Source organism: Melanotaenia boesemani, chromosome 17, assembly GCF_017639745.1.
Source record: "Melanotaenia boesemani isolate fMelBoe1 chromosome 17, fMelBoe1.pri, whole genome shotgun sequence".
NCBI lineage: Eukaryota > Metazoa > Chordata > Actinopteri > Atheriniformes > Melanotaeniidae > Melanotaenia > Melanotaenia boesemani.
The window spans coordinates 32,245,708-32,268,085 of record NC_055698.1 but is presented as its reverse complement, the minus strand read 5'-3'; the positions used below and the strand labels follow the sequence as shown (position 1 = coordinate 32,268,085).

General features: G+C 43.3%; 1 protein-coding gene across 1 annotated transcript; it reads left to right on the top strand.

Moving 5' to 3' along the window:
• The first annotated feature begins 5,174 nt into the window (after positions 1-5,174).
• Positions 5,175-22,179, top strand: LOC121657161 (sodium/hydrogen exchanger 3-like). The gene is made up of 16 exons (XM_042012552.1): positions 5,175-5,585; positions 15,804-16,106; positions 16,377-16,537; positions 17,057-17,135; positions 17,229-17,406; positions 17,596-17,816; positions 17,899-18,101; positions 18,196-18,285; positions 18,357-18,427; positions 18,505-18,634; positions 18,711-18,856; positions 20,371-20,494; positions 20,614-20,787; positions 21,296-21,338; positions 21,425-21,502; positions 21,584-22,179. The coding sequence occupies exons 1-16, from the start codon at positions 5,333-5,335 to the stop codon at positions 21,862-21,864; spliced, it is 2,535 nt and encodes an 844-aa protein (XP_041868486.1). The 5' UTR covers positions 5,175-5,332; the 3' UTR covers positions 21,865-22,179.
• Positions 22,180-22,378: the final 199 nt, after the last annotated feature.

The following is a 22,378-nucleotide window of genomic DNA, read 5'->3' as shown; positions in this document are numbered from 1 at the left end:
GTATGGGTTGCACAGCATGAACAAGCATTCAGGAAAATGAAGAAACTGGTCACACAGGAGCCAGGACCTGTGCAGATGTACGTTGATCCTGCAAAACAGCTGAAACTCCAAGTGGATGCATCAAATTATGGGTTAGGTGGAAAGCAATCACAAACCACTCTAATCCATCACACAGAAACCACTTGCAGCAGCACCTCATAGACTTAAGAGGATGATACTTCAGCTTCAAAGGTACAGTTTCACCATCATACACAGACCTGGAAGAGAAATACCTGTTGCAGATACACTGTCAAGGAAATCATTGTCTGATCAGGATCACGGTCTCAGTGAAGGAATGGACATTCAGGTACATGCTGTTCATAGCAGCCTACCTGTCAACAACATCAGGCTTATGGAAATCCAAGAGGAAACCAGTAAAGACACTCAGCTAACTATGCTAAAAAAGATCATACAGGATGGATGGCCTGAGGAGAGGAAAGATGTCCTCAAGTTGCAGCAGAGTTCTGGAGGATGAGCTATCTGCGATTAAAGGCATTGTGTTCTAAGGTGAGAAGATCATCATTTCAGCCTCAGTGCATGCAGAAAGGTTGTCACCTGTCCATGCAGTGCACATGGACATGGAAAAATGTAAACAGAGTGTGTGACAAACTATTCTGGCCTAAGATGAGTAAACAGATCGAAGACATATGCAGGGAAAAATGTACTACATGCCTTGAACATCGACCGGCAAACACAAAAGAGCCAATGATTACCCACAAAATTCCAGAGAGGCCGCGGCAAGTTGGAGTAATTAAACTACGTGGTTACTGTCGATTGTCACAGCAGATATTTTCAACTCGATAAAGTGAAAAGCAAAACATCCAGTTCCCTCATCCGGAAACTGAAGGCAACTTTCGCCAGACATGACATTCAATATACTCTTATATCGGGTAATGGTCCGGAGTACGAGGAGATTCACACAAACCACTACAAGCCCACGTTATTTACAGAGCAATGGAATAAAGCAGGTTAACGTCCTGGTCAGCGTGACCATTCCTGCTCGCCCGCACAAAGACAAAGTAAGTCATAGAGTAGCGCTAAGAATGAGTTAAGTAGCCCTGGGAATGAGTAAAGCGATCCTAGGAATGAATGCAGTAAGGAACAACTCTGAAAGAACCACTGACAGGCTAGTTTTGACTTTTTGAGTTATTATTGTTTAACTCAATAAAGGATTGAAATGATGGTTTTTCTCACTCATCTACAGCCTAGAGTTATTTTCTTATTTCAGGAAGTTTTACCAAGTGTAATTATTCTACTGCACAGGCAAATTATTTCACTTGATTATAGCCTGGATGTTCTCAGTGTTTTTCCTTTTATATAACGATAAGGCATTTTTGTGTAACTGTGTGAATTAGCACAAACGTACTCCCAAATAAATCTGGTAAATGTAGACAGTGATGTTTCGAATACCATATTTCAGTAGTGCATGTAGACGCGTTATATTAGATTATAACAGTAATCTGATTACTCTCAGACATCTGATTTTGATGGTCATGTTAACGGGCTCAGTGTTTTATAAAAGTAGTTATTATCTCCACCAAGGCAGAGGTCATGTAACGTTGTTCTGTCAGCGACATAACTCAAAACATTATGGACAGATTTTCATGAAGTTTTCAGGAAATCTCAGAATAAAGTGATTCGACTTTGAGGGAGATCCAGATCGTCTGGATCCAGGAGATTTTTAAAAGGATTCTTTACTGTTTGGAGAAAGGGATCATTTTTCCATTAGAGCTTTCTAACTCTCTCTAAAAAAAAGCCTGTCTGCAGTGATGCGGACTCTGCATCGATCTGTCGTGGTGAAGAAGGAGCTGAGCCAAAAGCCAAAGCTCTCGATTTACCGGTCGATCTACGTTCCTACCCTCACCTATGGTCATGAGCTGTGGGTAGTAACCGAAAGAACAAGATCGCGGATACAAGTGAAATGAGTTTCCTCCGCAGGGTGGCCGGGCTGTCCCTTAGAGATAGGGTGAGAAGCTCGGTGATCCGGGAGGGGCTCAGAGTAGAGCCGCTGCTCCTCCACATCGAGAGGAGCCAGATGAGGTGGCTCGGGTATCTGGTAAGGATGTCTCCTGGACGCCTCCCTGGTGAGGTGTTCCGGGCACGTCCCACCGGAAAGAGGCCCTGGGGAAGACCTAGAACGCGTTGGACGGACTACATCTCTCGGCTGTATGGATGGATGGATGGAGCCAGCCCGATCTTATAACCCCTCCCAGACTGATGCGCAGCAACCTTTGCTTCTCTAAAATCACTGCTGATGTCTTTCCTCCATGATATTATATTAATCTAAATGCCCGGCTGAACATTAGACTCAAAGTAAAAGCAGAAAGAAAGGTCCTGAAGTTATTAATGTGGACGTTCTATTAATAAATAACACACTGTAGTTCTGTTTGCTGCTAACACTGAGGATTTGTCCCTAAGTTCCACATAGAGAAACTGTTCACATTTTCCGCAACATTCATGTGAAATTTACGGTGTAATGCAAAAAGACCCTGAAAGAATCCACAAGTGATATTTCTATATTTAATCTTTTCCCCTTCATTTCATTTGATATATGTAAAATAATGCAAATAAAATAAATAAGCATTAAGTACCAGTCGTAGGTTTGGAATATCTACTCGTTCACTTTTAATGTGTCCAAACTTTTGACTGGTACTGCATGAAGAAAATGTTGAAAAGAATGACATAAATATGTTAAACGAGCAATCAAATAGTGTCCCCTGCATCCTGGTTCCTCATGTCCAGCTTCCTGTTCATGCCTGGAATGAAGTCTTTCTCAGCTTATCGACGATCTTAGGTGCAGGTGTGACACTTATGCTGAGCCAGGGTGACAATCAAAGCAGCCAGTTTACTCATTAACCATCAACAGAGCTGTCGTGCAAACAGGTCGGGCTTCCTGACATTCATGCTGGTGTCGAGACAGAGAGGACAAAACACACTTCAGAGAAAAAGCAGGTCAAGAAATCATGTACAAGCAGTCATTAAACTGTGATTTATTTCTAAACAGGTCCTGTTTGTGGCTTGTCCTTTGTTTAGGGAGGTTAGTGTCTACAAGGAAAGAAAGTTTAACTAAACTTCACCTGTTTGATCTGAAAACACTGATTTAAATGCAGATATGTCCGACTGAAGAGGTTTAAGCTAAGTTCAGTCTGCTTAAAGGTAAGGTAAAGATTACTGTACCCAAGTTTTAAAACCCCTGACTAAACACAGGCTTCATGAGCTCACTTCAGCTTTTGTTTGTACATTTGCTCTAAAGGATTATTGTGATGAGGAGCTTCCAGGGCTGAACTGAAGGGACTGGGACCGACTGGGAGGGCAGGAACCGTGGCTTGGTACATCCAAACTGAGGGTCATTTACAAGCTTCTGTATAAACATAAATATAGAGGCAATGAAGGCTCAACACGGTGGCAGGCAGGGGATGACGCTTCTTTCCAGTAAGAGACAAAAAGGTCAAATCACCTTCCTGCTTCATGTCATTTCTTCCAACCTGAGAAACACAAATGAGACAGGACAGGTGTGTTTTACAGGTATGTTTGCTGTAATAAGGCATTCATATACTTTGTTCCAGGTTAAAATGACATGTTTTAGACACTTGATAAGTACACTCGCTGTCTACTTCATAAGTTCCCCCAGTTCAGCTGTTTAACACTAATGTCCAACCAGCCAATCACACGGCAGCATGTAGACGTGGTGAAGACGACCTGCTGAAGTTCAAACTGAGCATCAGAATGAGGAAGAAAGGGGATTTAAGAGACTTTGAACGTGGCATGGTTGTTGGTCTGAGTATTTACTGGGATTTCCACCCACAACCATCACCAGGGTTTCCAGAGATGGTCTGAAGAAGAGAAAACATCCAGAGCAGCAGTTGTCTGGACCAGGATGCAGCAGAAGACACACCGGGTGTCTCCTGCCAGCTAAGAACAGGAAACTGAGGCTACAATTCACACACACTCACCAACACTGGACAATAGAAGATGGAGAAACGTTGCTGGTCTGATGAGTCTCCATTTCAGCTCCACATTCAGATGCTCGGCTCAGAATCTGCTGGAAACATCATGAAAACATGGATCCATCCTGCCTTGGATCAACGCTTCAGGCTGCTGCTGGTGTAATGGTGGGGGGAGATTTTCTTGGCCCACTTTGGGCCCCTTAGTACCAACGTGTCCTGGTTTAACCAGCACAGCCTACCTGAGTATTGTTGCTGACCATGTCCATCCCTTTATGACCACAGTGGAGCATCTTCTGATGCTACTTCCAGCAGGATAATGCACCATGTCACAAAGCTCAGATCCTTTGGAGGCGGCATGGCTCCATGGGTGGAGTCCTGTAGCCCAAGGGTTGCTGTTTCAATCCCAGCCCGTCAAGCTCATGTCGAGGTGTCCCTGAGCAAGACACCGAACCCCTTATTGCTCCTGATGGGTCGTGGTTAGCGCCTTGCATGGCTTTCCGCCATCAGTGTGTGAATGGATGAATGTGATGTATGATGTAAAGAGCTTTGGATAAAAGCTCTATGTAAGTACAGATCATTCCTCTCCACCTGCAACAAAGATCTGGAATCCTGACTGGTCTGACCACAATCCAGGTTTCTACTTGTGATGGTCCATCCCTCTAAGTATTCTGCCAAACAGCATCCAACGAATTAATTCTCCTTACAAATGTGGCACCATTTAAAGGGGAAATAGATTTTCCATGAATATAAGATTTATACCAAACAATTACCAATAATAAAATACTCTTTAGATAAAGTTGTTTATATGATCCCGCATTGGGACAAGTTAGGATAGCAACAAATAATGTCCAAAACTGGTTTTCTGGGAAAAAAAATTGAATTTTCCGTCAGAGACAAATCAGCTCTACCAGCTTATATCAAGGTGTCTTATTCGTGATAACATTCAGCTCTTCTGGTTCACTAACGAACGGCAAGACAGAAAAAAAGCTTCAAGACATTTAAATTCTGCGCCTCAGAGGCATTTAAAGAAAATGTAGATATTCGCAGCCATAAGTGTAAAACATAAGCATAAAAACTTTCTTTGAGTAAAGTGGCCCAACAAGCCGGTCTGGGTAGGAAGTGGGAGGAGACGGAGGAGCATCAGAATGGGCCGAGCATTACCTGCTGGTATAAACTGTATCCCTGACAGGGAGGAGAGCAGAGAGGGATCATCATGCTCCAGTCAGACATAGATCTGGACGTTAGGAACAAACTGAAAGAGACCCGAGAAAAGAAATGAGAGCTGCTATTAGAGGTTGACCCGAGCTTCAGTAAAAGTTGAGTTTGTGAAGCGTTTTCCTCAAAACATGGCGGTTACTTGGAGGTTAGCACTTTTTCTGTGTGTGTTGATGATGGTGTCCAGAAGCCCGAGTCTGGCCAGTGATGCTGCTTCGAGGAGCAGCACCGGGACCACGACCACTGCGAACTCGAGCACTGGGGACTCTGGCCATGCAGCCAGTCCAATCAGCACCCTGCCTATCGTGACCTGGAAGTGGCCACATGTCAGCACTCCATACCTGGTGGCTCTGTGGGTCCTGGTTTCCTGGCTCTGCAAACTCAGTAAGTCCTGATTGGTCCTGACTCTGATGTATGTCAAACCCAACTTAGAGAGTTTTAAATTGTATAATTCAGATAAACTGGATGCTTTTACAGAAAACCCAATCTGACCTCTTTACCCGCTCGTCTTTCCCACTATCAGTCCAAATTTCTAACATTCAGAAACACGAATTAAACAATCACATGATCTGATTAGACAAGCCAGGAATGACAAATGTGACCAGAATTTGATAAAACTAACTCTTTTGACTTCACTGTGGCTGCATATTTCAGTTAATTTAGTCTCTTTATTGGTAATCGTGGCACCTTAGGGCACTTTCCCCACTTTTTTACAACCCAACAGCTGAGCAAAGCCCCGTCACGTCAGATGAGATAAATCCATGTTATCGCCAAGTTTAACTGTACAGCAAGTTTTACATGAAGCAAATTCAGTGTGCTTCATACGAGAGAACGAAGACAAAGAGAGAAAGAAAAATGTAATTATGCTAAAACAATTCAAATCAAGCTAAATATTAAAATAATCACATCAAATAATTCAGTTAAACTGATTAAAACTGAACAACAGTTAAACGATAGCGTGAAGCTTTCAGACGCGACCAAAGACATGTTTTAACCTTAAAAAGGAAAGTTTCACCTCCGTCAGCTGATTCTGCCGCTTGTTTGTAGCATCACAGCTAAATGCTGCTTCTCCATGTTTAGTCTGGGCTCTGGTCTGGACTCTGGTCTGGACTCTGGTCTGGGCTCTGGACTGGGCTCTGGTCTGGATTCTGGTCTGGACTCTGGTCTGGGCTCTGGTCTGGGCTCTGGTCTGGACTCTGGTCTGAGCTCTGGTCTGGACTGTGGTCTGATCTCTGGGCTGGATTCTGGTCTGGACTCTGGTCTGGATTCTGGTCTGGGCTCTGGTCTGGACTCTGGTCTGAGCTCTGGTCTGGACTGTGGTCTGATCTCTGGTCTGGATTCTGGTCTGGATCTGGTCTGAGCTCTGGTCTAGATTCTGGTCTGGACTCTGGTCTGGGCTCTGGTCTGGATTCTGGTCTGGACTCTGGTCTGGGCTCTGGTCTGGACTTGCTGGATCTAGTCCTGGTTAAAACTCCAGCAGCATCTGGATGAGCTGCAGATGTTTACTGGTCTTACTGGGAAGTCCTGTTAAAGACCAGCACAGTAATCGGGTCTACTGGAGATGGATCATGGAGGAGTTTCTACTGGTCTTACTGGGAAGTCCTGTTAAAGACCAGCACAGTAATCCGGTCTACTGGAGATGGATCGTGGAGGAGTTTCTACTGGTCTTACTGGGGGACTAAACGTTTCATTCTGTCCTAGTGACAGCTTTAAAAGTCAGATCTGAGTCTATCAGGTCTCCAGGGTTTCCAGCCTGGTGGGTGTTTTAGAGTCCGGGTCTCCGGGTGTTTACTGACCTTCATCTCTTTGCTACCAAACAGAATCATCTCAGTTTTGTTTTTAGTTGTAGAAAATCCTCCCTCATCAGTTTGTTTGCTTTGACACGGTACGTCTGTTGGGTCAGATCCTCATTTGAGCCGCTGCTGATAAAATATGTTAAAATATTCTTGCTTCATTTATTTAACTTCGTTCACGTGGAGCAGGATGGAGTCAGATTTGTGTCCAAATAACTGAATTAGAATAATAAACCTCACTGAAACTTCCAGAAAAGCTCAATTAAAAGTTTGCAAACAAATCTTTTTGGTGAGTCCGTCCTTCAGTCAGCTGCAACACTTCCTCCTCCTCCTCCCCCTTCTCCTCCTCTTCCTCCTCCTCCTCCTCCACCAGTAGCCTCCTGTCTTCCTCCATATGCAGTTCATGGAGTGAGAGCATCAACGTATCTTACAGAAACGTATTTCTAGGTCTCAGCAGGGGAGGAGGAAGAGGAGGAGGAGGAGGAGGAGGAGGAGAAGGAGGAGGAGGAGAGAGGAGAAAAACAGGCTGAATGAAGCTTCCTGAGCTCAGCGAGCAGCTTAGTGAATGTTATCAGTGAAAGAAAATTCCAGCATAGATCATCTAAATACAGACAAAACCTACGATCAATACTCACTGTCTCATCTGGGAGCTAAATGTTGGTCGTTAATGGGTGATGAGTTCAGTGTTGCTCATTGATTCTTCCTGAAAATGGTCCTGGTTCTGGTTCTGGTCCTGGCGCTGGTTCTGGTCCTGGTCCTGGTCCTGGTCCTGGTTCTGGTTCTGGTTTCTGGTTCTGGTCTGGTCCTGGTTCTGGTCCTGGTTCTGGTCCTGGTCCTGGTCCTGGTCCAGGGTCTGGTTCTGGTCCTGGTTCTGGCTAGTGAAATACTCCATGTTGAGATGTGTTTAACATTATTTTTTTATCGTCAGCTTTTTATTTGTACAAACTCTTGATATTTCAGCTTAATTAAATTGCTGTAATAAGCCGTCTTTAGCCAACAGTAACGGGAACGTGTTTGATCAGGTTTGTTTGGACGATGCTGGTCTGCAGGGGAATGTCCGGCCCTCACATTTTTATACTCTTCTTGTTTTTTTTTAATCCTTTTTTTTTCAAATATTGTTTTGTTTAACCCATAAAACTCTGATAGGTCTGTTGAGTCACCAGCATCTCAGGAGCGGTGGTGTGTATCTCTGTGGGGTAAATGTGATGGATATTTAACCCTTTAGATGATCTACAGAAGTTTTCCAGCATTTCTATCCGTCCAGGAGGTTTACAATCCAGCCACTAAATGTAGTTTTATTCAGAGACTCTATCTGGTAAATCCACATGATAACACCGCCAGCTCCATCAAAACCCAGAATTAGAGTTGATGCCATCTTCGTGTGTTTCTGGTTGACTCTGTTTTTGAAGATGAAAGTTCTCTGATTTACCTTCAACTTTAAATTTTCTGTATTTAAATGTCTTGTGTTTTTTATTTGTTTTATCTGTCTGTAAATAGTTTTCTTGGCTGAAGAGATGCCAGTCTCAGTGTGACTTTTCGCTGGTTAAATAAAGATTCTGTTAGTAATAAATTCTGCTTTCTTCTTCTGGTCGGCCTTTATGCTGCTAAATCTATTCATACATTCATTTTACATCATTTTAGCTCCCAGTCTGACAGCTGAGGCTGGAAACATCATGTCTGCACGCTGTGGTGAAAAAAATAAATAACAATGATCCAGATGTAAAAGTCCATTCAGGTTTAATAAAACTGGTGTAGGAGTTATATAGAGTTATATAGAGAGAGAGGCGTGTGTGTCTTTTATATCTGCGGGTTGGTTTTGCAGGAACAATTGGATTATTAGGGTGTTTGAGCTCTTAATTATTTCTGGAAAGTACTCTTGCATACAATGGACACACCTGATCGGCTCATGCACACAAGCATTTCTCACATGTTCTTAAGAATGAAACAATATTCAAAATAAAGGAATAATAAACGATGTTGCCCTTGATTGAAGGGTTGAGCTTCTTTGTGCAATTTTATGTAAAACAAACAAAACAAAAAGAGCAAAAGGTCTTAGTTTAAAGAGTTCATTCTTCCTGAAAGTTGTATTAAAGCTTCGTCCATCTACTGGGCTCGCTGCTTGTTTAAACGTTCATCTGCAAACGTGCTGAATTTAACGGTGAAGACACCAGTGGACATAAGAGTGCCACGCTCTATCTAGCCTTTGCTAATGATTACTATGGGCAGTCTGAACCCTAACTAGGTTTATCAAGCTCCAAAGGAGTAGTATCTTAGCACTAAAACCCCTTTTTGTGTCACATCCTTAACGGGACTCCTTCTGAAGGTGCCATACAAAGTCTGCAGGATAATCATGAACTCTTTTAGATGTTTAGCTTAGCATGAGGACAGTTAAAGACATATTTATCTTTTAGTAATATTTTCTTAATTTCAGCCTCACTTTGGCTTGAAATGTTCAAACATAAGAAAGACATCGTCCAAACGTCTTCAATGTGGAAGGTAAATCTTTCCTCTCTTAAAAGAAGTCTAACCTCTGCAGATTATCACACCTGATGAAGAACCTGCACTGTTATGATCAGAAAACATGGTCATTAGCTGTTGCTGTGTACACAACAGATGCAAAAAGATCATGACTCTGTGGACAATATAAATGCATGACCATGCATGTGTGCATGAGAATTGGTGTGTTTGTGTACAGATAAGCTGACCTAAATATGGGAATGTGGTTGATGTGATGCAGGAAGAAAAGTAAAATGACAAATCAGACACAGCCAGCTGATTTAATTTGTTACTCTCCAGGTTATTAGCTAGGTGGGTCAGTTTTAAACCAGTTTTAAACCAGTTTTAGACCAGTTTTAGGCCAGGTTTAGGCCAGTTATAGGTCAAATTTAGGGACTGTAATGGGATTGTTCTGAGTACAAATGTCCATCCATCTGTCTTTAGTTTTTTTTTTTACCTGAAAGCCTGTTTGGAGCACGTAGCTGGTGTTCAGTGGCACTTTCAGAAAATAATTGCTTGGTCCACGTCTGACCTTTTAAAACCAACAGTTTCAACATTTCTGGCTTCAGCTTTCCATTTGTCAGCATCCTTGTCCCATCTTAGAAGGTTCTGTTGTGGAGTGTGTGAGTGACTGACAACAGCATGTCGAAGGGACTGTCCACTTCACTCCCATTTAGACCAGTAACCTCACTTTTAATGACTTTTAATGGATTTACTTACAGACTAACTGATTTCATCCTATGAGGTCTAATATCCCAGCAGCTCACTGGGAAAACTCCAGTAAGGTAAACTGTGTGGGCTTTTTAGAAACCCGACTACGTGTTGCCAAATAAACCTGATAACTGAATGATTTTCAGATTTTCTGATGTGCACACAGTGATGTTGCATTTATCCAGTTTGTGCAGTTTAATGCTTCCCGTCACCTCTCAGTCCCTCCCGCCTGCTAACTGACGAACAGCAGATGCTGGCTGACTTTCTACGATGGTTTCAGCCTCTGAATAAAGTGGAATTCCTCCACATCTCTTAAAACTCTCTGATCATCCCCTTGAATGATCATAGGTGAAGACTTAAAGTGTAAATCTCCAGTAAAATCTGATTTTATCTGCGTTAACTACTTTTGCATGTGCAGGGTGAGGTCGCCTTTCATTCAGCAGAGCTGATAGAGGCTGAGAATAACTTCTGACTTTTCACCGTGGCGTTTTACCTCCGTTATACAATGATTGAAAGGTACGAGTTAAAGGCCAGCCACTGTTTAGCAGGACAGATTAGGCCATAGGATAATTCACAAAACCAGTGAATCAGGGAAATAAATACGAGCCTGAATCATTTCAACCCTGACATGTAACTGAAAATACTCCAGAAACCAGATCAAACTCTGAAACTGACATTATTAAAATACATATTCATGTATTTTCATGTATCTGCTCATTTTGAATTCAGTTCCAGCTTTTAAAATTGTTGAAAGGGCATTTTTACTTCTACGCTGCACATTTTCCGAGCTCTAAATGTTGTCTGTCCTTCATGAGTCCGGACTAAACCCACGGCGAGGCCGGGTCCTCGTCCTTCCGGAGAACCCCAGGGCCGCAGACTCTGTAAAAACCTGAAGACCTTTTCATCTGAGCTTTTAACTATTTGTGTTTTTGTCTTTTATGTTTTATTTATTTTCGTCTTTTAGTTTATTTTATTTTTATACTTTATTTTAATGAACTCCTTTATGTGTATTTTTATTTTTGCCACTCTTGTTTTTAGGTTTATTTGATCTTTGTTTGAACTTTTTTACATCTTACTTCAACTCCAGGATTTTCCTCACATCGGGACTCCGCCTGCTCGGTCTGCAGGGTTGTTACCATGGTGACCGGCCTGCCGGTGGCTGTGGTGTGGACCCCGGCCTGCCGTCGTCTGGGCAGTTCCTGTGATGGCAGCCTCTGTGATCATGGGTGGGCTGGCTCCTGCTGTGGATGGATCCACAAAATATCGTTTACTCTCAGCAGCGTCCAGCCAGATGTTTTTCTCTATTAATATTTTTATACCTACATTCAGTTAAGAGACAGAAAATAGATGTTAGAGTTCATGTAGAAAAGGGGGGGAGGGATGCTGGTGATGGTGGTGCTTTCATGATGTTTCCAGCAGATTCTGAGCCGAGCATCTGAATGTGGAGCTGAATTGGAGACTCATCAGACCAGCAACGTTTCTCCATCTTCTATTGTCCAGTGTTGGTGAGTGTGTGTGAATTGTAGCCTCAGTTTCCTGTTCTTAGCTGGCAGGAGGTACCCGGTGTGTCTTCTGCTGCTGTAGTCCATCTGCTTCAAGGTTGGACGTGTTGTGTGTTCAGAGATGCTGTTCTGCAGATCTTGTTTGGAACCAGTGCTGATTGGACTTCTTGTTGTCTTTCTGTCATCTCCAACCAGTCTGTCCATTCTCCTCTGACCTCTGACATCAACCTTGCTGGATATTTTCTCTTCTTCAGACCATTCTCTGGAAACCCTGGAGTTGTTGTGGGTGAAAATCCCAGTAAATACTCAGACCAACAACCATGTCACGTTCAAAGTCACTTAGGAGGCATTCACACCAGCTTTTTGGCTCCAAGCCTTGTCTGCTTGCTTGGAAAGTTTGCTTCATTAGGGGTATTGTGAATGTGCAAAAGAACTGATTCGGGTGAAAGATGCGGACTTGCTCCTGCTACAAATGCAGGTCTCAGTCTGCTTCACGTGGACTAAATACAGGAAGCAGACTCCAGTTCCCACTTTCTGAGTCAGATCAAGATTCTGTGATGGTCTGGGGTTGGGTCAGGGTTCTGTGATGGTCTGGGGTCGGATCAGGGCTCTGTGATGGTCTGGGGTCGGATCAAGGCTCTGTGATGGTCTGGGGTCGGATCAGGGCTCTGTGATGGTCTGGGGTCGGATCAGGGCTCTGTGATGGTCTGGGGTCGGATCAGGGCTCTGTGATGGTCTGGGGTAGGAACAGGGCTCTGTGATGGTCTGGGGTCGGATCAGGGCTCTGTGATGGTGTGGGGTCGGATCAGGATTCTGTGATGGTCTGGGGTCGGATCAGGGTTCTGTGATGCCTTCCAGACCAGATGGAGGGTACAGATCCCTGACTGACTTGCCTGCAGTGCTGACCTGAAACAACCATGACTCGGTACTGTTGGACCCCTGAAGACGGGTTTGCAGGAAGAGTGAGACTAAATAACACCTGAACTCTTCATCACTGGAGTCCTCAAAGTTAGAAGGTCTTAAGTGGAGGGAGAAGGAATGAGAAGGTTACAGAGCAGGAAAAAGAATTGACCAATTCTAGCTAATTAAATGAAGGTGATGAGAAAACAGAAAACGGCCTGATCTCATCAGTAAATCCGGCTGCAGTGAAACGTGTGACTTGAGTTTCAGATCATAAAACAAAGAAAGAAGCTTTTTAAATGAGTCACATTTATTTGTAGAAATCATTTCAGACAACGTTTGAGGGCATCTCTCATTTTCTGTCACCTGGAGGGAGTCTTTAACCAAGGTTGAGTAATGTCAGCGTCAATCATTACTCGGGCATGAATCCGGCTTCCAAACACACTCACACACACACACACACACAGGTATTCAACACTCATCTAGTGACCTCTGCTTCATCACACACTCCTTCACTCCCAAGCGCACACAGAGAAAACGTGTTACAGCAAACATAAATGGAAGTGTTCGGGACCACAAAGCACAAAAGACAGAACCGTGACTGAATAACCAAAGACCTTTCTCTGACATCCGTTACCCCCCTCTGATTCTTTCAGAGGAAACGTCTGCATATATAAGGCTGAGTCCAGGTTTTTCACACTTCTGGAGTCACCGCTGACCAAACACTGTGGGAGGAATCAGGATGCAAAGTCACAGACGAGATAAAAACAAAAAGATTAAGTAGTGACAGCTTAGTAAGATAACAGTTGTGACTGTTCGGCCTTGGTACACAGTTTCACCTCAACATCTGAGCACGCGGCGCTCTATCGGACTTCTGTTTCCACTCTGCTCGTTTCATCTGCTTTATCTAATGCTCCGCTGTGGATTTGAGCTCCTGTGGTTGCTGGGTTCAGCGTTCCTGATCTGCATCCTGTCCTCGGCCGAGGCTCGAGCTGCCAGTCCTCATCCAGGTCTGGAGTCCAGTTCAAATGAGAGCCAACACGGCCACGGCTCCAGCATCACCGGAATCAACATCGTCTCCTTTAAGTGGCACCATGTGGAGGCCCCTTACCTGGTTGCATTATGGATACTGGTGTGTTTTTTGTGTAAACTGGGTACGTAACACACAGCTGTGATGAAGTTTGGATGTTGCATTCAAGTTCTTCTGTTTAAGTGAATACAAAGTTCTGCTCTTATCAAGCTTTCAGAAACTATTCCACATGTCAGCATGAATGACTCATAAAATACGAAGTTTTCTTCTCTTCTTTGGATGAGCAGGATAAACTTTAGTCATTTTAACCTTCAAGACTAAATGCCTTTAAATCTGTAAACTGGTTTTCTCTGAGTTGCACCTATAACTCTTCTCACCTCTGCAGAGGAACGTCTGATTTTTCAGGAAGGGGAAATGTTTAAATCCATTTCAGTGTGGATGTAACATGTAACAAACCAGGTTATCAACTCCACATGTTGTTCTAGAGGATGCATGTTTCACTTCTTCACATCGTTTATACGTTTATCTTCAGGAAATACATTTTCTAAAGTTTATGTCTGAGCAACATTAACACTGAAATGCAGTTTAACAACCAAAGTCTCCCTAATCTAGAACTGTGTTTGACAGGAAAATATCAGTGTCTCAGAAGTGGCTGCAATTTCACGCTTTGGCAACTTTTAATATCAGATTTTCATCAGTAACCTGAGGCAAAACTCTATCTTTAGGTATGCACAGAGATTTCATTCGCCTGGTTAATCATCTGCTCGGGGCAAAGTGATGCTTTCTCAAACCAACAGTTGATCATTTATACATTTTGCAACCTCATAAGTTTTCTATTTATGGTTTAGTTACAGTGGCAGCTTAAACTTCATCTAAGCACAGCCTGAATGCTCACAGTCTTATTGCTTGTTGGGAATCTGTGTTAGAATCAGGGGGGAAACCAAAGGAGTCACGGTTCATTTTCGAACCCTACAGAAATGAGCTTTACTTAGCTGAGCAGAGATAATCTGAATCAATACAACAGGAAGTAAAAGTGCAAATCCCAGAAACATCCGCAGGTCTACTGAAAACACAAAATTTAAACCTCATTACAAGAAAGCTGATGAGAATCCTCTGAGGTATAATCAGCCCCACTTTTATTTTTATAAACTTTTGTTTATATATATATATATGTGTGTGTGTGTGTGTATTACCTTTATATTTCACAGTTTAACCCCCCCCCCCCCCCCCCCCCCCCCCCCCGCCCCCCCAAAAAAGGTTAAAAATTCAAATTTTGTCTTTAAATCTGAAGTCTTTATTTGGCCCTTTATCAAAGTGAAAAAAAATCTTAATTTTTGTATATTTATCGTTTATCACCGTGTGAAAATATTGTAGTGCAAAACGTGTCCACCAGGGGCCAGAAGACAAGTATCAGATTGTGTTCAACAGGGTTTTGAGCAAAGTTTTTTTTTACCAAAAAGTGATGCAAAAGGTCTCATAAACTGTATGTTTACCGGCCAAACATAAAATCTGAGTAGGAAAAAGTTAGATTTTTATGTTAAAACCAGAATGCAAATATAGTCATTTTTGAAGACTCTTGTTGATATTCATGTTTTGTTTTGTTTTTTTGTTCCCAGCTTGTCTGCCCTTTTTTTTTTTAGGTGCTCTTGATGACTTTTTTTTTCTGGCAGATGTTGCAGCTGGTCGTCTGGTTTTATCAACACAGCAAATGCTGTTTCTTTCTATCTGGTGTATCTTGGTCTTATTTTTCTTCTCTCTATTTATAATCAATAATGAAATGCAAAAATACACAGGAGCCTCATATTCATTTATTAACACACATGCTTATACTTCACTTTTTAACCGGTGTTGTTGCTGATGTTTTTCATCCTGGTGCTCCAAATGATTGTCTGCTTTGTCTTCTACCTGAGGTTGTAGGATGTTTTACAGGTGCTCCAAATGATTGTCTGCTTTGTCTTCTACCTGAGGTTGTAGGATGTTTTACAGGTGCAGCAGCTTGTCTGATTTTCCTGTTTGTTCGTACACCTGTTGCTTTCTATATTTTGTATCCATGAAGCTCCTCTTCATTCAATACTCCACGATCCCCAGACCATTATACTGACAGGACAAGAAGGAGAAAAGTGAATCATAAAGGCTCACATGCAGTGTTTCCCTTTTGACCTTCTCTCAGTCATCGAGGCCAACCATAATGTGACCCAGTACGTCCCGGAGAGCGCCCTGCTCATCTGCTTCGGCTTCATTCTGGGGGGGATGGTCTGGGGTGCCGACAAAGTGCAGACCTTCGCGTTGAGCCCACCGGTGTTCTTCTACTTCCTGCTGCCTCAGGCCATCCTGGATGCGGGCTACAGCATGCCAAACAAGCTCTTCTTCACCAACTTGGGGGGCATCCTGATCCACGCCGTCATCGGGACCTGCTGGAACGCCGCCACCTTGGGGCTGTCGCTGTGGGGGTGTCAGCTGGGAGGAGCCATGGGTAACACAGCTTTTTAACTTATTAATCCCATTTTTCTTTTAGTGACGCAAGTTTGGAAAATATGAACAAATACAAGCAAACAATGGGTCTGATTTTTGGGACACCCCAACAACAAATCTGTTTGACATCCAGCAGTTTTAGTCCTGTTTTGTATCCGGGCAACGCTGATCAATAAACAGAAGTTTTTAGTGATGTGTGTGTGTGTGCATGAAGCGGCGCATGTTTGCTGCAGTTATCCAGACGCCCTGTTCTTCCCTCCGTGTGCTGCAGGCGACCTGGACATCGGTCTGCTGCAGTATCTCCTGTTCGGCAGTCTGATGGCGGCCGTGGACCCCGTGGCCGTCATCGCTGTGTTTGATCAGGTCCACGTGAACGAGGTCCTCTTCATCCTGGTGTTTGGAGAGTCGCTGCTCAACGACGGCGTCACGGTGGTTCGTCTTCTGTACTTTACTTTTATTAGAAAGACGAGACGAGTGAAACAGAAACTCTGCTGTAAAACCTTTATGCACAAACTTTATTCCCCTTTGGTTTTAATTTATTTAAGACCATTACTAGTTTAGTTTTGACAGTTTTATTTTATTTTTGCTATTTTAATTTAAATGTATTTGGTTTTCTTATTTAAAGTTAATTTATTTTAATTTAATTTGATTATTTTGTTTTATTTGATTTGATTTAATGATTTTAATCTAATTGAATTTTATCTTATTAAAATTCTACTTTATTACTGTAATTTTAATTTAATTTTAGTATTTAAATCAATTTATTTCTTTTCTTTTCTTTGTTTTACAGCCTGAAATGTAAAATTGGTGCACAACTGAACTGAAAGTGATGAGAAAAAACTTTAAATGTTTGTTTTTATACTGAAATTAAAGTCAAAGTAAACGTCATAATTGCTGCATTTTGTTTTGAATGAGCATTTTTCTTTTCCCTCACACCTCTTCATCTTTCAGGTGCTCTTTAACGTGTTTGATGCCTTTGTGTCTCTTGGAGGAAGTAAAATCAATGCTGCAGAGATCATTAAAGGAATCGGTGAGTGATGAACCCGTCGATGATGTTCTGGATGAAAACATCCATCGCAGACTGACGTCAACCTGATGGTGCTTCTTCTTCTCTCTCCTCTAGTTTCCTTCTTCGTGGTGGCGTTTGGAGGTTCCCTTATTGGCTTTGTATTTGGTCTGTTGATCTCTCTTCTGACCAGATGTACTAAAAACGTCCAGATCATCGAGGCTGGCTTCATCTTTGTCTTGGGATACCTGGCCTACCTGACAGCTGAGATGCTCTCCTTGTCCGCCATCCTTTCGTGAGTCAAAACAGAAGCAAACCTCAGTTTTTTTATTTTGTTTTTTTTTTATCAGAGGGTTGGGGGAATGTCTGCTGAAACCTCCTGAAAGGGTTTAAATCTGCGCTCCTGGGCTCCACCATAACGAGCCAAACATGGCCTGCAGGGTTCGGGGTTCTGGGACTAAATGAGGCTGTTTTCGTTGTGCAGCATCACCTTCTGTGCCGTGTGCTGCCAGAAGTACATCAACGCAAACATGGACGAGAATTCTGTCAACACACTCAAATACGGCCTGAAGGTGTTTGGCAACGGATCGGAAACCATCATCTTCGTCTTTCTGGGCATCTCCGCCATCGATAAGGCGATCTGGGTGTGGAACACGGGCTTCATCCTCCTCACGCTCTTCTTCATCTTAATTTATAGAATCATCGGTGAGGTTTCGTCCTTTGCTGTCGGTTCTAAGTGGAAACATGAAGCAGAACAGACCTTTTTTATATGCCTGTGTTATTCCAGGTGTATTTGTCCTCACCTGGATGATGAACAGGTACAGGCTGGTCCCCATAGACTTTGTCGATCAGGTAATCATGAGCTACGGTGGCCTACGAGGGGCCGTTGCATACGCCCTGGCTGCGATGCTGGATGAGAAAAAGATTAAAGAGAAGAACTTGATGCTGTGCACGACTCTCATTGTTGTGTACTTCACCGTCATTCTTCAGGTCAGCATTTACAACATTTGGTTTATTTGATGCTGCTTGATCACATTTTGGTTATAAAAGCTTAAATTTCTGCACGACTCTCCTCCTGTTGCAGGGAATAACGATGAAACCTCTGGTCACATGGCTCAAAGTAAAGAGGGCTGCTATGACGGAGTTGACACTTTTACAAAGAGTCCAAAACACGGTAAAAATCTGAGTTAAACTAAAATAAAATCTTTTACAAAGCATCAGCTAACACTACTTGTTCTTCTTCAGATGTTTAACCACATACTGGTTGCTGTAGAAGACATATCAGGACAAATTGGAGACAACTTTATGAGGGACAAGTAGGTCAAAAAGGTTGTGAATCATTTCAAACATCTTGAGTTTCAGTGAAAACTCAGTGAGGTGTTTTCTTGTGAAGGTGGAGGAGGTTTGAGGAGAAGTGGATGACGTGGCTTTTGATGAAGCCGTCGAAGAGGAAGGAGCAGGACCAGATCTTCAGTGTCTTCCATCAGCTGAACCTGAAGGATGCTGCCAGCTACGTGATGGAGGTGAGGCCCGTATGCCGGGGTTCAGGTGGATTTTACTCAGGACCAGATAACAGAAGTCCTCCTCTCCTGCTTTCAGGGTGAGAGCAGAGGCTCTCTGGAGTTCATCCGCAATGAGGGCGCTATTATCGACTTCAAGAAAAAGTTTGGTGAAGACTTCTACAAGGCGATGCCTGATGTCATGGCCGACACGTCGGACGAGCAGGACAGGATGTCAGCCATGAGGTGAGTGGACGTTTCATCAGCATCCATAAAACACTGATTAGCAGGTGTCATTGTACACAATGCAGTCGTACATCTGAGTACATGCTGACACCACATTTCACATCAGTGGAAAGCCAAGGATCCTGATGTTTACCATGCTAGGCTACAATCCTAACTGTAGATTCAGTAAACATGTCTTTCAGACCAGTCCCAGGTGGAATTTATCTTTGAAATCAAACTGCACTCCAGTAGCAGATGATCCTGCTGTTACACCAGCAACGGTCCCGTAAACGGAGCAGTGATTTCTGAAGATGAGCAAACGTTGATATACGCTGATGATTCCATCAAACATTTATCTGCACCCACGGCGACTGAACTACACGGCAGGTTAAATGACGAGCTGAGAGTCGTGTCTCTGGGTGCAACATAATCATCCTAACATAAAAACCAGCTGTATGACAACAGTCTCACGTTACTCAAGCTTCCTAAATCTGAGAGTACAGCTGAAAATATCAAACAAGTACATGAAACTAACTCCTTGGTATTATTACGGATAACAAATGAACGTGAAACAAACACATTGAAGAAATTTCGGTGAAAATGGGAGGAGTGATCACAGCTACTTTTCTACCAACAATCCATCTCTGACCCGTTCTAACCTGAATTACTGTTCAGTAATCTGCTCCAGAGCAGCAACGGAAAAACTCGAGAAACTTCAAATTCTACAAAACCAAGCAGCACGTGTTAAATGTAATTACAGGACAATTGTTACTGCAATGCACAATAGTTTAAATTGCTTAAAGACTGGTTATCTTAATCACTACTCATTTTATCACCAATATCTCAGTAACAAAAACGCCTGTAATACTTTACAAAAACCTCAGTTTTAGTATGAACATACATGGTTACACCACCAGGCACGCAGCTGAGAATAACTTTACCTAAAAACCAACACAATGAAAAAGTTTTATAGAGGAGTGTACGAGTAGAATCATTTACCAAATTACATATAAAGAATAAAAAGCATCGTTAAGTTTAAAATGACAATACAGCAGAATCATCCGCAATGAGGGCGCAGAGAATCTAGTTCTAAAACTTTTGAACGGTAGTGTATGTGCATGCATATGTGCATAGACATTTGATTGTTAGCAAATGGACCCCAGAAAGAATAGAAGCAGCTACTGGCTGCAGCTGATGGGAGAAAGCTGAACATATTTCCATCCTGGCTACCCTCAGAGGTCCTGTGTATGCACAGACATTTATATCAGAATGAACCCAACGGTCATTTCGAATGAAGCTCTGCAGGATTCTAGATTTTAATTCCCAAATCACTTTAATGACTAACAGGAAAAGTCCGGAGTCCAACTTTCCAATATGCAGAAGGATGTTTTGAAATTTGAAAGAAGGACCGCTAAAAGTCTAGATCTTCTCAGACATCGCCTTCTAGTGACCACAAGAAGTCAGATTTTTGTTTTTATATCGCCGCCCCCTGAGCTCCATGTCTAACCTGGAGCGTGTTGTTGGTTTTCCTGCAGGAGAGATCCGGTGCCATCAGTGAGTCTGGCAATGCAGGAGCAGACCATGAACGCAATGAGAGAACCTGACAACGTTAACACCCACTACCTTCTGCAGCAGCATCTCTACAAGAGCAGGAATGAGGTGAGCGTGTACATCTCTGCAGGTTGCTGCTACACGTCTCCAAGCTGATGCAGGACGAGTCGTATCATTCAACACCAGCACTAAGCTGTCTTCATCCGTCTTTTTTCTCTGGTTCAAAGCATCGGCACAGGTACAGCCGCAGCCATTTTGACATCAACACAGACGAAAAGGAGGTGCAGGAGATCTTCCAGAGAACCATGAGGAGTCGTTTGGAGTCCTTCAAGTCAGCAAAGATGGGCATGACTCCACCAAAGACCATCTCGAAGCACGGCAAGAAAGAGCAGCAGCAGAAGGTCAGAATCTCTGCACCTGTTTTTAACAACCAGCAAACGTTCCCAGATTCACCGTTAATCATTCAGAGCCATGTTCACTCCGTTTCCCGGAGTTTGTGGTGGTGCTCCGTAAAATTCAGAACTAAAAATGTCAAAGTATAGACGTTACTGACCTGTTGCCAGGTAACCTGGTTAGTTGTCTAATGCTCCTCCAGGTGTTTCTGCTTTGTACCAGGTACTTTTCCAGCCTTTTGTTGCTCCTGTTCCAACTTTTTCCATCAGATTCACTATCAGCTCATATTTTCATCACACGGTGAAACGTCTCCGTTTCATCATGTAATGTTTTGTAGATCTTCTACTGGGGATAAAATGAGTTGATGAGATTTCATTGAATTCTGCTTTTAAATGACATTTTACACAGAGACCCAAGTTTCTTGTAAAAGGATTTATACAGAAATCCAACACTCTTGTTAACCTGATCTGGTGTTTGATGCATCTTTGGCCCTGACTGAACGGCTTCTCTTCACAGATGCCCAATGGAAAGAATAAAAGCTACTACTCTGGAGATGAAGGTTCGCACCTGTATCAGTGTTTTTTGTTTTTAATGCAGCACTTTGATGCTTAAAAAGTTTCCTTAAAAACCATTTCTGCTTTTCAGATTTTGAGTTTTCAGAAGGAGACGGCGCTTCTGGCCACGACTCTAACATCCCCATGAGGGTGCCCTACAGAGCAGGAGGTAAAGTAAACTCATCCCCCCATGGTTTCCTCTGTAACCCTCACGCCTCCAGTTCTGATTAACTTCCCGTCTCTCATCCAGCTGGAATCGAGAACCCGGCCTTCATGCCGGACCTGGACCGCTCGCTGCCGCTGCAGGTCCCTCCCTGGCTGGCGGAGGCGGAGCCGGACAGCAGCACGGTGGCTCCGTCGCAGCGGGCTCAGGTGAGGCTGCCGTGGACGCCCAGCAACCTCCGCCGCCTGGCTCCGCTCCGCACCAGCAGCCGCTCCACCGACTCCTTCATGCTGGCCGATGCTCCGGCCGCTCAGCGGGAAGATGATAAGGACTTGCCTCCACCTCCATCTCCACCGCCTCACCCGTAGCTCGACCCTCACCCCCACCTACTCCATCTGCCACAGAAACTAACCGCAGACTTTGCACCGACTCCTCAGAATATTGATGGTCCTGCGTCTCCGGACCAACGTGACTGCAGCACATCCTGACCCGGAGAGGAGGTGCTGAAGGAGTTCGTTACCCTGAATGTGACGGAAAAACCTGTTTTAGATTATTATCTTAGATCAGAAGATGGGGATTTGTGATTTGTGACATAAAATATTTGTGATTTCTGTCTTATTGGTTTTGTTAGAACTTTATTGGAGGGTGAATATTAAAAATAAAGAATGAACCTGGTGAAAAAATGTTGTATTTATTGACAGAGAAACGACTTTGTCATGTCAGACCTGCAAGCGAGAACGCTTCACACACACACACACACACACACACACACACACACACACACACACACACACACACACACACACACAGACGACCAGAACCACGGCATTGCTGCTCATGTGTTAAAAGGGTTAACGCAGTTAATGACATAAATTAGTTATT